The sequence below is a fragment of the Leucoraja erinacea genome, chromosome 17 (genome assembly GCF_028641065.1).
Source record: "Leucoraja erinacea ecotype New England chromosome 17, Leri_hhj_1, whole genome shotgun sequence".
Taxonomy (NCBI): domain Eukaryota; kingdom Metazoa; phylum Chordata; class Chondrichthyes; order Rajiformes; family Rajidae; genus Leucoraja; species Leucoraja erinaceus.
In genome coordinates this window covers 26,804,459-26,817,736 of record NC_073393.1, presented here as the reverse complement: position 1 = coordinate 26,817,736, position 13,278 = coordinate 26,804,459, and the positions used below count along the sequence as shown (strand labels likewise).

The window sequence follows — 13,278 nt, the reverse complement described above, 5'->3', positions numbered from 1 at the left end:
CCGCGCTTGCCGCATGCAGGTCGCATGCTCGTGGGACAGGCCCTTTACTCTATGCTGGATCATTCCGAGTTGGATGTTTCTGGAACTGCACTCAATTTGGTAGATGGATAGTATCCTGTTGTATTCCTAATGGCAGGAAGGGGGTATTATTCAGCATAGGATATCCAACTTCTGACCTGTTCTCTTGCAGCCATAATATTTATGTGGTTGGTTCATTTTGAGTTGCTGTTGACCAGAAACTTGTATGTCAATGCGATAGATTTTTGGTAGAATTGACTTTCAAGGTGCAAGTGTTACTTGCACCTTACCATCCAAGCTGGAATGGAGTGTGCCCCGGTGTAGCCATTTGATGTTTTACTATGTACTTGTGAATAGAACTGAATCCTGGAACTAACAGCAAAAGGAGTAATTGTTGACCTTGTGAATAATCTGACTGGTTATGATGGCCTGAACTCTCCAGTTGTCCTTCTGCCATATTATCACTCACGTATGTCTATTAATCTTGGCCCAAGGTGGGGGAAAAAAATTACCAGAGGTGTGGTTAATGTGTTGGACCAAAAGCCAGAGTTCTGGACCATTGATCCAGAAACATGAGTTTAAATCTCACCTTCGCAGCTGGGGAATTTAAGTTTGACTATCAAAATAAATCTGGGCTTGCTTTAAAATGAAGGTAGATTCCATAATGTAATGTTGAAATGACCAGATGATTGTATAAGTTCAGCAGGTTCATTCATGTTGTTTAGGGGAGGAAGTCTGCTGTATAGTTAACTCCAATAGAGTTGAATCTTATAGATTACTTGGGGGCGATTAAGAATGGGTGATAAAATTAGGCATCATCTGTAACATCTGTGTCTTGCAAATGCATTAAAAAAGTTTGAACTCAGGGTAGGTCATGGATGGTTGTGTGTTCTGTGGGAAAACTCATAATTATCTCAGTTTGGATGTTTAGTCAGTGATGGCTTATATCGTTGGTGCAGTATTCATTTTCATTTTTTGGGTTTGCCCCTCCAAGTGTTTTTTGTCATAATGAATTTGGGATAACCAATCAATTATTTGATGATACACTCATACAATTGACTGGTCTTTAGTTTTACGTGGGTGGAATATCAATTCTTTAGCTACTGGGAAAGGCAACACTGTATGGAATCTTGGAGACTATTCGACGGAAATATTGTATTCACGTCTTAACGGCAAGCGATTGTCTTTAGGGTGTTTTATTTTTCAATCTAAGCAAACACAGACACAAAATTTTGGGCATTTTTCCAGTTTTTTTTTCATTATTTCTTCATAAGATATTGGTACTTAGCTTAAACTGTTAATAGGTGTTAGCATCTTTATATCGGTGATATACTGTATCACATTTGCTAAGTTTTGGTTGACAGTATTACAGTTTTAATCACCCATTAACTGGACCTGATGGATGATCTGTCAGCAATGAAAATTAAAAAGCAACCTTATTTGCATGTAATTGCATATAAAGAAAAAATGGTAAAATAAAATCATTTCTCACCCGCTCCCGTGAAAGCACATGTCATCACTACACAAATATTTCCCATTTACAATTTACAAAAAAATCTCCTCCTAGAATAATGTGTTGATGTTTATCCACATTTTTCTAAACAAGTAACAGCTATATTTTTCTAAGCTGACTATATTATACCTTTGTTCAATCAGTGAGATGTATAATACTTGGTTAAAAAAAAAATTAACATCTGGCATTTAACGATTATGTCAGAGACAATTAAACATCACCATGTAGTTTCTTTGTTTCATGCTCCATCAAAAAATTGTTTGGTACTTCGTATGTCACAGTCCTTTTTATAGATGTAGTAACATCAAATCCTGCTACATTAATTTCTGGTTTGTAAGCAGTTATATTTTAAAATTCCCCCTCTCCTCCCCTCCTCTTGACAGGTAGTGGTGTTTATTATAAAGTACGTGTATAAAGTACTTCTTTATACTCGTAAAGTTATCACTTGTGTAACCTTATAGCTGTAAACATGTGTGAAAAAAAATTGCAATTCTGTTCGCAGGAACGTAGCTGAAAGAAGTCATGTGTTGATGAAATTTCCTTAACCTGCAAAACCAAGCTGTATTTTCCAAGCATCTTCAAGTCATCTTTGATGTTGGAGAAGGACCATATAGTTTCTTTAGAAAATGCAGGTGCTTAATCCTTACAGTTAACTATTCCAGCTGTATGGACCATATGGTTTCCTAAACCCTTTTCCATATTATTATTTAATCCACACCAATTCCACCTTCACATCATATTCCTATATTTTTGTATTCTCTTTGTGTCCAAAATTCTTTCCACCCAAGTCTTGAATATCGACATTATCTCAGCGTCTACACTCTCTTGCATGGAATAGTCTTGCCGCCATCTGAAGTTTATTTTCCTTGTTTCAGTATTAAATAGCATATCTTCAGATTATGATTCCACTCCACCTCCAAGTCGAGATTCTAACGAATTCCTTCTGTGATTGATCTGTGGTGAGTGTTGGAGGTTTGTTTTTGATTGAAAAATATAGCATTGAAACGATCATCCGTTCATGCTAGTTCTATGTTATCCCACTTTCCCCAACCACTCAAAACACACCAGGGGCATTTTTCAGAGGCCAATTAACTTACAAACCTGCATACCTTTGAGATGTGGTTGGAAACTGGAGCACCCAAGAGAGCCCACGCGGTCACGGATTATGTGCAAACTCCACGCAGACAGCACTCAAGGTCAGGATCAAGACTGAGTTTCTGGAGTTTTCCTGGCAGTGGCTCTATCAGCTACACCAGTGCACGGCCCTTGATGGGCGAGCCCTTGTCTTTGCTCATGTTCTTGCAACTTCCCTTGCCAACACCATTGCCATCTCAACAATAGCAGGATGAGGTGGATGAATCACGTAGCAAGCTTTGCCACGGAAGGTGGTGAACTTCTTCAATATGTTGCTTGGCTATGGGAGAGAAAAGGGCGCAGAAAATATTGTAGATTGCCTGTGGCAATGTTGGCACCTACTACCCACTGGAATGAATCCATTCTGTTGCCGGAGGCAGAGGCAGATTACTCAAGAAAAGAAATTGGCCGTGTCATCTCATGATCGTGCTTACATGAAGTTTAGCCATGACCGTGTCAGTAGTTTTTTTTTAAACACAGATTTTTTTGTACAGTATTCATTCAGGCTTTATTTTAGGTCTATCTGTGAGCAATAATGTGTGTGGTTTTGCTGATCAATTACAAAGTTTCACCGAGCAGCAGCCTACATCGGACTTGCATTACACTTTGAAACTCAGTACTTTGTTTATAGCTCATTTTAAATCAAAATGGCATCTGTGCATTTAATAAAATTCTCATTTTATAGCTCTTCCCTCGAGTCCTGAGAAGTGTTTTGCCAAACACTCCTCACATCATAAATTTCAGACTTCGTGACTATTTTTTGAGGTTAAGACAAAATTGCGCACAAATTTCTTTTGATAATGAATAAAAGCAGCAATTACTCTAGATCAAATTAAATGTGTGCAGCCTATTTTAAAATGACTGTAATTAGTAAGGCTCTGTGGCTTCATAAATTTTCAATTCCCTTTATGCAAGACTTCTCTATTATTGAGGTTAATCTAAGGTCTTGATTTATAAGTTTGTGAAATAAAACCACATCAGTCCTCGCTGACTGGTGACCACTGGTCAAGATTCCACTCTCCACTGTTGCAAATTTAACACAAATTTAAATGATTCTTCCCAAAGCTTTTGATTAAAAAAATATATTAGGTTTGTTACTCTCAACTATCTGAGCTAAACAAGAACTTTTGTCATCTTGATGGCACACTTTTGATCTCAAGACCAGTCCAGCTACATCTATTTTATCTTGGCATCACGTTCAGCACCAACATTGTAGGCCGAATATCTGTTCCTCTGCTACAGTGGGCGGCAGAATTGCTGCCTTACAGCACCAGAGATTTGGGTTTGATCCTGACTATGAGTGCTGTCTGTGCTGAGTTTTTACGTTCTCCCTGTGATCATGTGGGTTTTCTCTGCATGCTCCAGTTTTCTCCCACACTCCAAAGTTTGTAGGTTCATTGGTTTTTGTAAATTGTCACTAGTGTAGGGGGTGATCGCTGATAGGCGCGGACCCCGGCTGTAAGACCTGTTTCTGTGCTGTATCTCTAAATATATAAAGTAAAGTAATAATCAATGTTCTAAATCCATTCCATCACTGAAGTCTGGCTACCACTTGAAGCATTGCCCAAACCTATCCTCTCCACTGTTCCAACTCTCATCCTTTGGTTTTGAACTTGAGACTTGATGCATCCAATATTCTCCTGACTGGCTTTTCCTGATCATGCAAGTTTATTCAAAATTCTGCTGCCCAGAAACTAACATACCAGATTTTGTTCACCTATCAGGTCAATGCTCATTGACCAACTGCACATAGACTTTAAACAGAAGTGTGCATTGATTTTAACTATCTTGGCTGCCTTTGAATCTCCTTACCTTTGCACTACTGTCTAGTCCTACAAAACATTGTGTCTTAGCTGTCATCTCGTTATGATTTGTGCATCCCCACTATTAATTGCTCTTTTATCAGTGGTTATGCCGTCATCTTGCTCTTTAAATTTTTACATGTCTTTCCGGATCGCTCGGAGTCTTTACCTCTACTTCTTTAAAATAATCCTTAAAACCTAGCCCATTTTTGAAGACAGAAAAGTTAGTTATAAAATTGCAGACATCGTCAGGACTTATGGAATTGGTGCCGCTGCCAGTTCATTCAAAATCCACCATTTTCAAAACTAAACTATTTATATGTAACCTCTGTGCAGTAATCACCATGATACATTGGCTTTGAGAATACACCTGCTGGTTCACAGTGGGAGGCTGCTGAAGAGATTAGCTTTGGAAACTGACAAAGCAAAACTCTTCTATTGAAACTTGTAAATGTACCAAACCATGTGCCATACGTTAATTATTTAAGCCCATCAAAGCCGCCCATTAGATGTGGAATATTCTGATTTTGTACCACTGTTAACTACACAGTGTTAATTGACCTTTAATGAAATTGTTTTGTTTCTGACTTGTGGGGAAAAAAATCATTATAGACATTTCTTAGAAACAACCTGTCATGGCTATTAAGTTAAATAAAACATTCAATGATTGCTCATAGTATTAAATATCAAATTGATATGTGTATTGTGGGAGGGTGGAGATAGGTTACAATTGCACTGATCCTTTTTAGCATGTGATGTTGTAGTGCGAGAGTAGGAGTGAACGAATCCTTTTCATAATGGCAGGCAGTGGCGAGTGGAGTACCGCAAGGCTCGGTGTTGGGGCCGCAATTGTTTACCATATATATTAATGATTTGGAAGAGGGAATGAGGAGCAACACTAGCAAGTTTGCGGATGACACAAAGCTGGGTGGCAGCGTGAACTGTGAAGAGGATGTTAGGAGGTTGCAGGGTGACCTGGACAGGTTGCGTGAGTGGGCAGATGCATGGCAGAACGTAGTAGCCTGTGAGTTTACCGTAGTGATTCGTGAGTCTACCGTGGACACTCTTTAACTCAGCGGGACAGGCAGCATCTCTGGAGAGAAGGAATGGGTGACGGGATGACGTTTCCAAATTTCTGCTGCGTCTTTGTGTTACTCCAGCACCGTGTGTTCACTTTTTGTCAACCAGCATTTGCCCTTTATTGTGTATGACATTATTTGTATCCGTGGCAGTTGATTGTCGCTCCCTTCAGTTTCCCAGGGGGTCGGGACGGGACTGGAGTTGGGAGGGAAAGATGGGGGGGGGGGGGGGGGAGGGGGGGGGGGGGGGGGGAGGGGAGGGGGGTGGGGTTGGGGTGAATTAGTACGGGAGACAAGTGTACTGACTGTGTGGGCAGACACTTTGGTAGTGATTGCCCATGGGGTTCACTGTCGAGGACTTCATAATGCAGAGAGCATTATAAACAGTGGAGCGATTAACCTTGGAAAGGGGGAACTGCTCTCTGAGTTGGACCCAGGAAACTGAAGCAGGAATTTTTTTGAGGTTATTAACGACAGATAAATGGATGGGAAGGGTTTAGAGGGCTATGGGCCACATGCAGGCAAATAGGACTACCCCAAGATGCCAACTTGGACGGCACGGCCAAGCTGGGCCGAATAACCTGTTTCCGTGTTGTACAGCACCATGACAAAGGCCTATCCAGTGGGATTGACATGTTTTGTATTTTTCCTTTCTAAAGATGCAGTGTATTTTGGTGACTATTGCACACTGCAGGTGAGAAGCGCCTTCAATACCCAGAGAGAAGGGATGGGCAGGATAGGTGAGCAGGAGAGTGGGGTTGTTTGCAGTTGTAGAGGGAGGAGGCAAGGGTGGTACAGTTCCCAGTCTCAGCTCCTGTTCTACCGAGCGTGTGGACATGGACTGGTGGTTTGGTTGGTGGCGGTCCATGGTGTGGCAGAGCCGGCGTGCCCGCTGACTCCCATCCCCCCCCCCCCGGTCCGGGGCCATGCTGGGAGAGAGCCCCCGAGCAGCTACCCCCCCCCCGGGGCGACTGGCACTGACCTGCTGGCGTCGACGACGGGAAGACGGTGTGAAGCCCCCGCGCCCGGTGCAATGGGCGGGGAGCTGGAGAGGGGAGGGAAGGGGTCACACACATGGCTGGGAAGCAGAGGGGTGGGGGTGGCGAAAGACAGGGCAAACAATGAGATGGAGAAAGACAGAAACACCAATGTGCAAAGGAGACTTACAATAGTGCATGATCTCTCTCGCGTTATGGCGGGTGATTGTCGCCTGCCCGCTGTTTCTGATGCTAAAGCCTTGGGATCGTTGCCCTTCGTGTTGGCATGGAGGGGGTGGGGGGATTGTGCTGTTTGATCACCCCCTGCTATCCCCGGGACAGGGAGACAGTGGCTTTTGAGACTGGTGGCAATCACTACCAAAATGTCTGCCCACACAGTCAGTACACCTCCCTACACTTGTCTCCCGTACTAAGTCACCCCCCCCCCCCCCCCCCCCCCCCCCCCCCTCCTCCCCCCCCTCCCCCCCCCCCCTCCCCCCCCCCCCCCCCCCACACACTTTCCCTCCCAACGACCCCCACTGAAGGGAGGGAAACTCCCACAAATAATGTCAAGCAAGAGAGAGAAATGCTGGTTGACTGGACGGTGCGCAAAGACGCAGCCTTTGTGGGTCATATCACCCATAGATTCTGCCAGCCCCGCTGAATCTGTCGTCCTACTCTGCCGCAGGATGGAGCTGCCTTCTTTAACACTGTTGCTACCACCTCCTTGCTGCACAATGGCAGTGAGTGCGGGACCGAGATCCTGCCTAGTTTTTTTAAGTTCTGAAATTGAATAACTTTCAATACTGAATAAGAATATACTTACTGTGTGAGATGCTGTCCAGCTCCTCTATTTGATACTTAAACAGGCTTTCATTTACGGTTGGCTCAAGAGTAACTCGGGAGAGGAACTTGGTAACGTGGGAGAGGAACTTGGCACATCGCAGAAATCAGAAGTAAACGGCAAACTTAGACATACACGTGGGAACTCGTTTAAACTCGTGAACATAAACTTGGATCTCGTTCACAACCACGAGTGTGATTTTTTTCTTTCACTCGGGATCACTTGTGGGTGAACTTGCACCGTGAGATAGGGCCATAAGGCTTGACAGGCTGAATAGGCTCTTTCTATGGGGTAATATTCTAGTGATTCCCAGCAAACTGGTTATAGTCAATCATCAAGAAAGTCAATACCTCTACTTAGAAGATGAGGAACTTGGTCCTGTACTCGTACTAATAGAAACATAGAAACATAGAAATTAGGTGCAGGAGTAGGCCATTCGGCCCTTCGATGGATCCCGTACCTGCCTTCTCTCCATACCCTCTGATCCCCTTGGCCACAAGGGCCACATCTACTCCCTCTTAAATATGTGATTTTCCAGAGATTCACCACTCTCTGTGTTTCACTCTCATCTCGGTTTTAAAGGATTTCCCCCTTACTTAAGCTGTGACCCCTTGTCCTGGACTTCCCTAACACCGTGAACAATCTTCCTGCATCTAGCCTGCCACCCCTTAAGAATTTTGTAAGGCTCTGACTAAGGCTAGAGAGTATAGTCTATCCAGTCTTTCTTCATAAGACAGCCCTGTACCAGGAATCTCTTTCTGAACCTTCTCTGCACTCCCTCTATGGCAATAATATTCTAGTGACCAAAACTTCACGCAATACTCCAGGTGTGGTCTCACCAAGACCCTGTACAACTGCAGTAGAACCTCCCTGCTCCTATACTCAAATCCTCTTGCTATGAAGGCCAACATACCATTCGCTTACTTTACTGCCTGCTGCACCTGCATGAGATCAATGGCATGTCGATGGATCTCGCTGTCCTGTACTCGGCCACATTTGATAATAGTACTGATCCCCGTTTTTCCCGACCTCACATTTTCCACATTATACTCTCCCGACCTTTGAAGGGATCTTTTGCAGCATAATCAAAGACTCACACTCTCATTTCACTCTTACCATCGAGAAGAATGTGTAGGAGTCTGAAAGCCATCACCACCAGGTTCAAGAACAGCTTTTCCCAACAACTGTCAGGCTCTTGAACACTACAGAACACTGAATAAACTCTGAACTATGGACTTTGGTTGGGTGACTGGGCTGCTTTGCACTAGTGTTACGGTTATATCATTCGGCACGGACTAGAAAGGTCGAGATGGCCTGTTTCCGTGCTGTAATTGTTATATGGTTATTTATTTATTAATTTTTTAAATTATGTCTCATCAAGCCTGTATCGCTGCTGCAAATAAGAATTTCATTGTTCTTTTTTTGGCACATGATAATTAAACATTCTTGGTAGAAATATATTTGTTCTGTGCCAACAAGTTGGAGTTGAGGATGGGTGCTCGTATCCAAGTGTTGAGTAGTCCAGAATGGTTTCGGATCCACATAGAATGTGGTTATCAATGCCAAACTCAAAGGCACCATTGTAATCAAACCTGGAACTTGGAGGATCTTGATCTAATTATCTGGAGGGAAGTACAACAGATGGCTCATACTATCGCAAGCATTTAATGCTAGTGCTAAAAGTTATTGCAGACTGTACTTGTGAATTGAATTTCAACTACATTTGACAATGCCTGCATTTTTTTTCCCAAAACAGGAGAAACAATTGATATTTCTCAGCACATTCATTCAAGTTTTAAAATTGCCATTTTTGCATTTGTATTTCAGATTCACAGATATAAAGGATTCCTCGGGGAAGGTGGATTTTAGTCTGCTTTCTCCTGCTAAAAAAGATTACTGGGCCATGCTGGCTTACAATCGTTCGAAGCACTGCAATATTCTCTTCTCGAATGAGCTGAATCGCCGCCTGTCACCTCATGGTGTAACATCCAACACTCTTCATCCAGGAAACATGATGTACTCCTCACTACACCGCAGCTGGTGGCTGTACACCCTACTGTTTGCCTTGGCTCGTCCTTTTACCAAGTCGATGGTAAGTAACCAGCTATCACAGCACTTTCTGATGTTGGTTTGCATGTCATGGGAGGTGCCTGTTCAAAGTAAAAGAAACAAGAGCTGTATGCATTACGTCCTTGGCAATCCGAATTAAGATTGGTGCTTTGCAGAGTGGAACACTTGAATTGGTATGCTGCAGTGGTTGCGTTTGAAGAAATGAGCAGAAAAATATTTTTGAATGTAATCATTCTTGGAGCAGGTGGGCCTAACTGGAGAGGCCACTGTCATATCAACTTATCCAAAGTATGCAAGACCTTCTGGCAACATGGGTTCATTTAGAAAATGAGCTGTTTCACAGGGAAATTATGTTACATTATCTTGTTAAGTATTAAGTAATTCTGAATGCATACAGTTCCGTCGATGCTAGCAATGTCAGAAAATGTTATTGCACAAAAAATGCTCTGTTCGATCAAATTAATGCAGTCAAACAGGTAACTTTAGTCGACTGCTGTTCCAGCATTGTGTAAAATGTCTACATTATGTTGTTGAATCGTAAAATTTCATATATGGATGATTCAATATATATATATATCTGTTGAATCATATGATGATTATATATGCAATATGACATGTTCCAGTTTTATGGTTTTTGAGAGAATGGTATTGGAATTTTAGCAAACGGCCACCAAACCTGTCTTGAGCAATGGTTTAATGATGTGGTCCATTGTCCATGTTTGGTTTTCATGTCTAGAGTCATGTGTGAGACCACATTTAAGTTGACCAATTTGAAGTTGGTCATTAACCTCGTGGGAAGTCCATTATGGTTGATGGTGCCCCATATTCTTTATGACGCTTTCACACGATTGAGGATGAGCTGTAAGTTGAGGAGAGACTTCTCTTCCTGAATTGACTATATTTCTTTAATAGAGTTTTAAACTAGGCCCATCAGCTCACTCAGTCTGCATTGACCATCTGTTTATATTAACACACCCATCTACACAAACTCTGCACTAACCCAGTCTTTTTTTCCCCAGTTGCCCATCAATTCATCCCAGGTTCTATCACCCATTGACACAAAGGGCCATTTACAGTGGCAATGACGCAAAGTATCTGTGCTTCGTTGGCCATGGGAAGTAACCAGAGCAGACCTGTATGGTCGCACGGAGACCATGCTTCAGAGGTCACGATTGTACCTGGGTTGATGAAGTTCCACCAGCTGGGTCATTGTGCTATCCAAATGTGGCATTAAAACTTCGTTATCCTTGCTCCCCTTTCTTTAGTTAGTCTTGATTATGTGCAGTTAAAACAGTCATGAAGTGGACAGCCGCTTACATCTTAAAAGCCTCTTGAAGTTTCCCGTTACAGTTTTATTGCAAGTGACCAGATTGTAAAACCCAGTTATAGGTCAAGTAGCCTGTGATTTCAGCAATAATTTTTGATGGTATGTTTTGGGTGAAAGGATTAGCATCTGCCACAGTGAGTAAATGCAGTAGACCTTCATATTTTCCACATGCTTTCTTAATTCATGATTGCAGAGCTGGTATATATTACATTTGGCATCAACAAATATATTTATAGTAATTTAACAGATTAAAATTTACTTATTTATTGACAGAATATTCTATTTTTTGTTTTTTTTACTCTTTGTATCTGACAATTATGATCATTGCTATACCTTACACCTATCATAGTAAGGCGAAAGAGGGGGATAAAAGCCTTTGCACAATCAGTTGCTGGGAATACTTGATATTTTTCATGTCAAGATGCGATACATCCTTCATGATACATAAAATAAATTTGAACATTTATTTACAGAAGTATTTTAGAAATGTGAACTGATTACACCAAATGAAACAGGCTTCGTGTATGAACTGGTTTCTCTGCGATGCTATTTGAAATTTGTAGGCTTGTCAAGCAGATTACCATTATCCAGCGATTTGCACAATCCTTCATTCAGACAAATATTTTTCTTGGCAGGTTATGAGTGGAAGACTAGTGTGTGTTTGAGCAGCCAGAGCTTAGCAGACGTTTCAAGCGACCAAAATGTTTTTTTTTCCCCCTTCTCAATGTGATGGATCAAAATGCCCAGAGCGTGCAGAAATTTCTGAGACTATTGGGTTACTTTACCGGTTCCAGTGGGTTGCCATCCATTGTACTGGAGTTTTAACAGATGTGCTTTCTTCTGTTTATAGATGGGATGCAAACCAACTCATGTTTCACTGTTATAAATTATATTTAGTTTAGTTTCGTTTCAGTTTAGAGATACACCATGAAAACTGGCACGTCGGCCCACCAAATTTATGCACCAAGCTGTTACTTTGGTTGTGGGCACCAGGGGCGCCGGGGAGATGGCCAGCCCTGCCAGCAGTCTGTTCATTGTTTTCATCTTTTTGTTATTTTTATTGTTTGTTAAAAGTTTGATTTAATGTACTTCGGTTTGTTTTATGTGGGGGGGAGGGGCGGGGATCGGGGGAAACTTTTTTTCAGGTTCTTACCTTCCCGGAGATGTGATCATTTTTTGGATCACATTCTCCGGGCTCTGCGGCCTACCATCGCTGGATCTGAAATCTGCCTCGGACTGTCGTGAGCCCCACTTAACATCGGAGCGGATCCCTTGCCTGGGAACGCTCCCACCACGGCCTGCGGACTTTCTATCGAGGGCTCGCAGTCTCGGGAGAGGCAAGTCAGGAGCTCCAACGCCGCAGAAGGTTGAACCTGCCCCGACGCGAGGTTTGATCGCCCGGCGTGGATGAGTTGACAACCCCCCGATGCAGGAGCTGAATGCCTCAATGCGGAGGGCCTGAACGCCACCGGCTACGGGAGTCAAGATCATCCCATTAACGGGGGCCCGAGGCCCCCGACCAAGGAAGAACACAAGGGAAGGACTTGAACTTTATTTCGCCTTCCATCACAGTGAGGAATGTGTAGGAGTCACTGTGGCGGATGTTCATGTTAAAATGTGTTTTTGAGTCTGTTGCTTTTAATTGTATGACTGACCTGGCCAGTGAAATTCCTCGTATGTTGCAAAACATACTTGGCGAATAAAATCTGATTCTGATTCTGATTCTTTTCCAATTCATTCAAATTGTTATTTTGCTTTGCAGCGTATTACTTCGCTGAACTTGATTCAAAGCAGGAAGTTCATTGCTGCTATTGACATATCTCTATATTATAGCTAGAATCTAGGTATCTGAATACAACTTTCGATTTTGCGTTCCCCATCCTTTGTATACAGAGTTTTGGATTAATAGGACATTTTTAGTAAGCAATGTGCATTATCATTTTGCAATGAAGTGAATCTCATTTCCCCAATTTTACTGCACTTTATCTCTTTCTGGTTTGCAGTGAAAGTAAGTATTCTATTGTTTTTGAGTAGAATTATTTTATGATATAATTTTATTTTCGAATAAACTACCATTATTTTAGTGCTTTTAATATGTCATTTCGATTTTAATTATGCTCGCGAAACGGAGAAAATATTTTTTGTCGTTCATGTATTTATAGTAACTATAAAATTTATAATATTTGTTCAGCTGGATACACCATATAACTTATTTGAAATAAAAGGAAATCTCTTCTGACGTTGCACGTAAAGGATAGCATGAGAAACACCTTATAATTTTTAACAGGAGAATTGTACTGTTGAAAATACAGCGATAAAGCTTAGCCCTGCTTCCAAAAGAAAATATAACTCAGAAATAGGTGAATGCTCAGAATCTTTTACTCAGGGTAGGGGAATACAGAACCAGAGCACATACTTTAAAGTGAGAGCGGAAAGATTTAGTGGAAACTTGAGGGGCAACCTTTTCACACAGAGGACGGTGGGTAAAAGGAACAAGCTGTCAGGCAAGCTTGC

The 13,278-nt window shown here is 42.1% G+C and overlaps 1 protein-coding gene across 6 annotated transcripts in view; it reads left to right on the top strand.

Annotated features, from left to right (window-relative positions):
* The window catches only part of wwox (WW domain containing oxidoreductase), a 977,325-nt gene that overhangs the window by 399,147 nt on the left and 564,900 nt on the right, over positions 1–13,278 (top strand). For all 6 annotated transcript variants that reach the window (XM_055648843.1, XM_055648844.1, XM_055648848.1 and 3 more), the window contains exon 8: positions 9,195–9,459. In XM_055648843.1, coding sequence (XP_055504818.1) covers positions 9,195–9,459 — 265 coding nt within the window. The remainder of the gene's footprint in view (positions 1–9,194; positions 9,460–13,278) is intronic.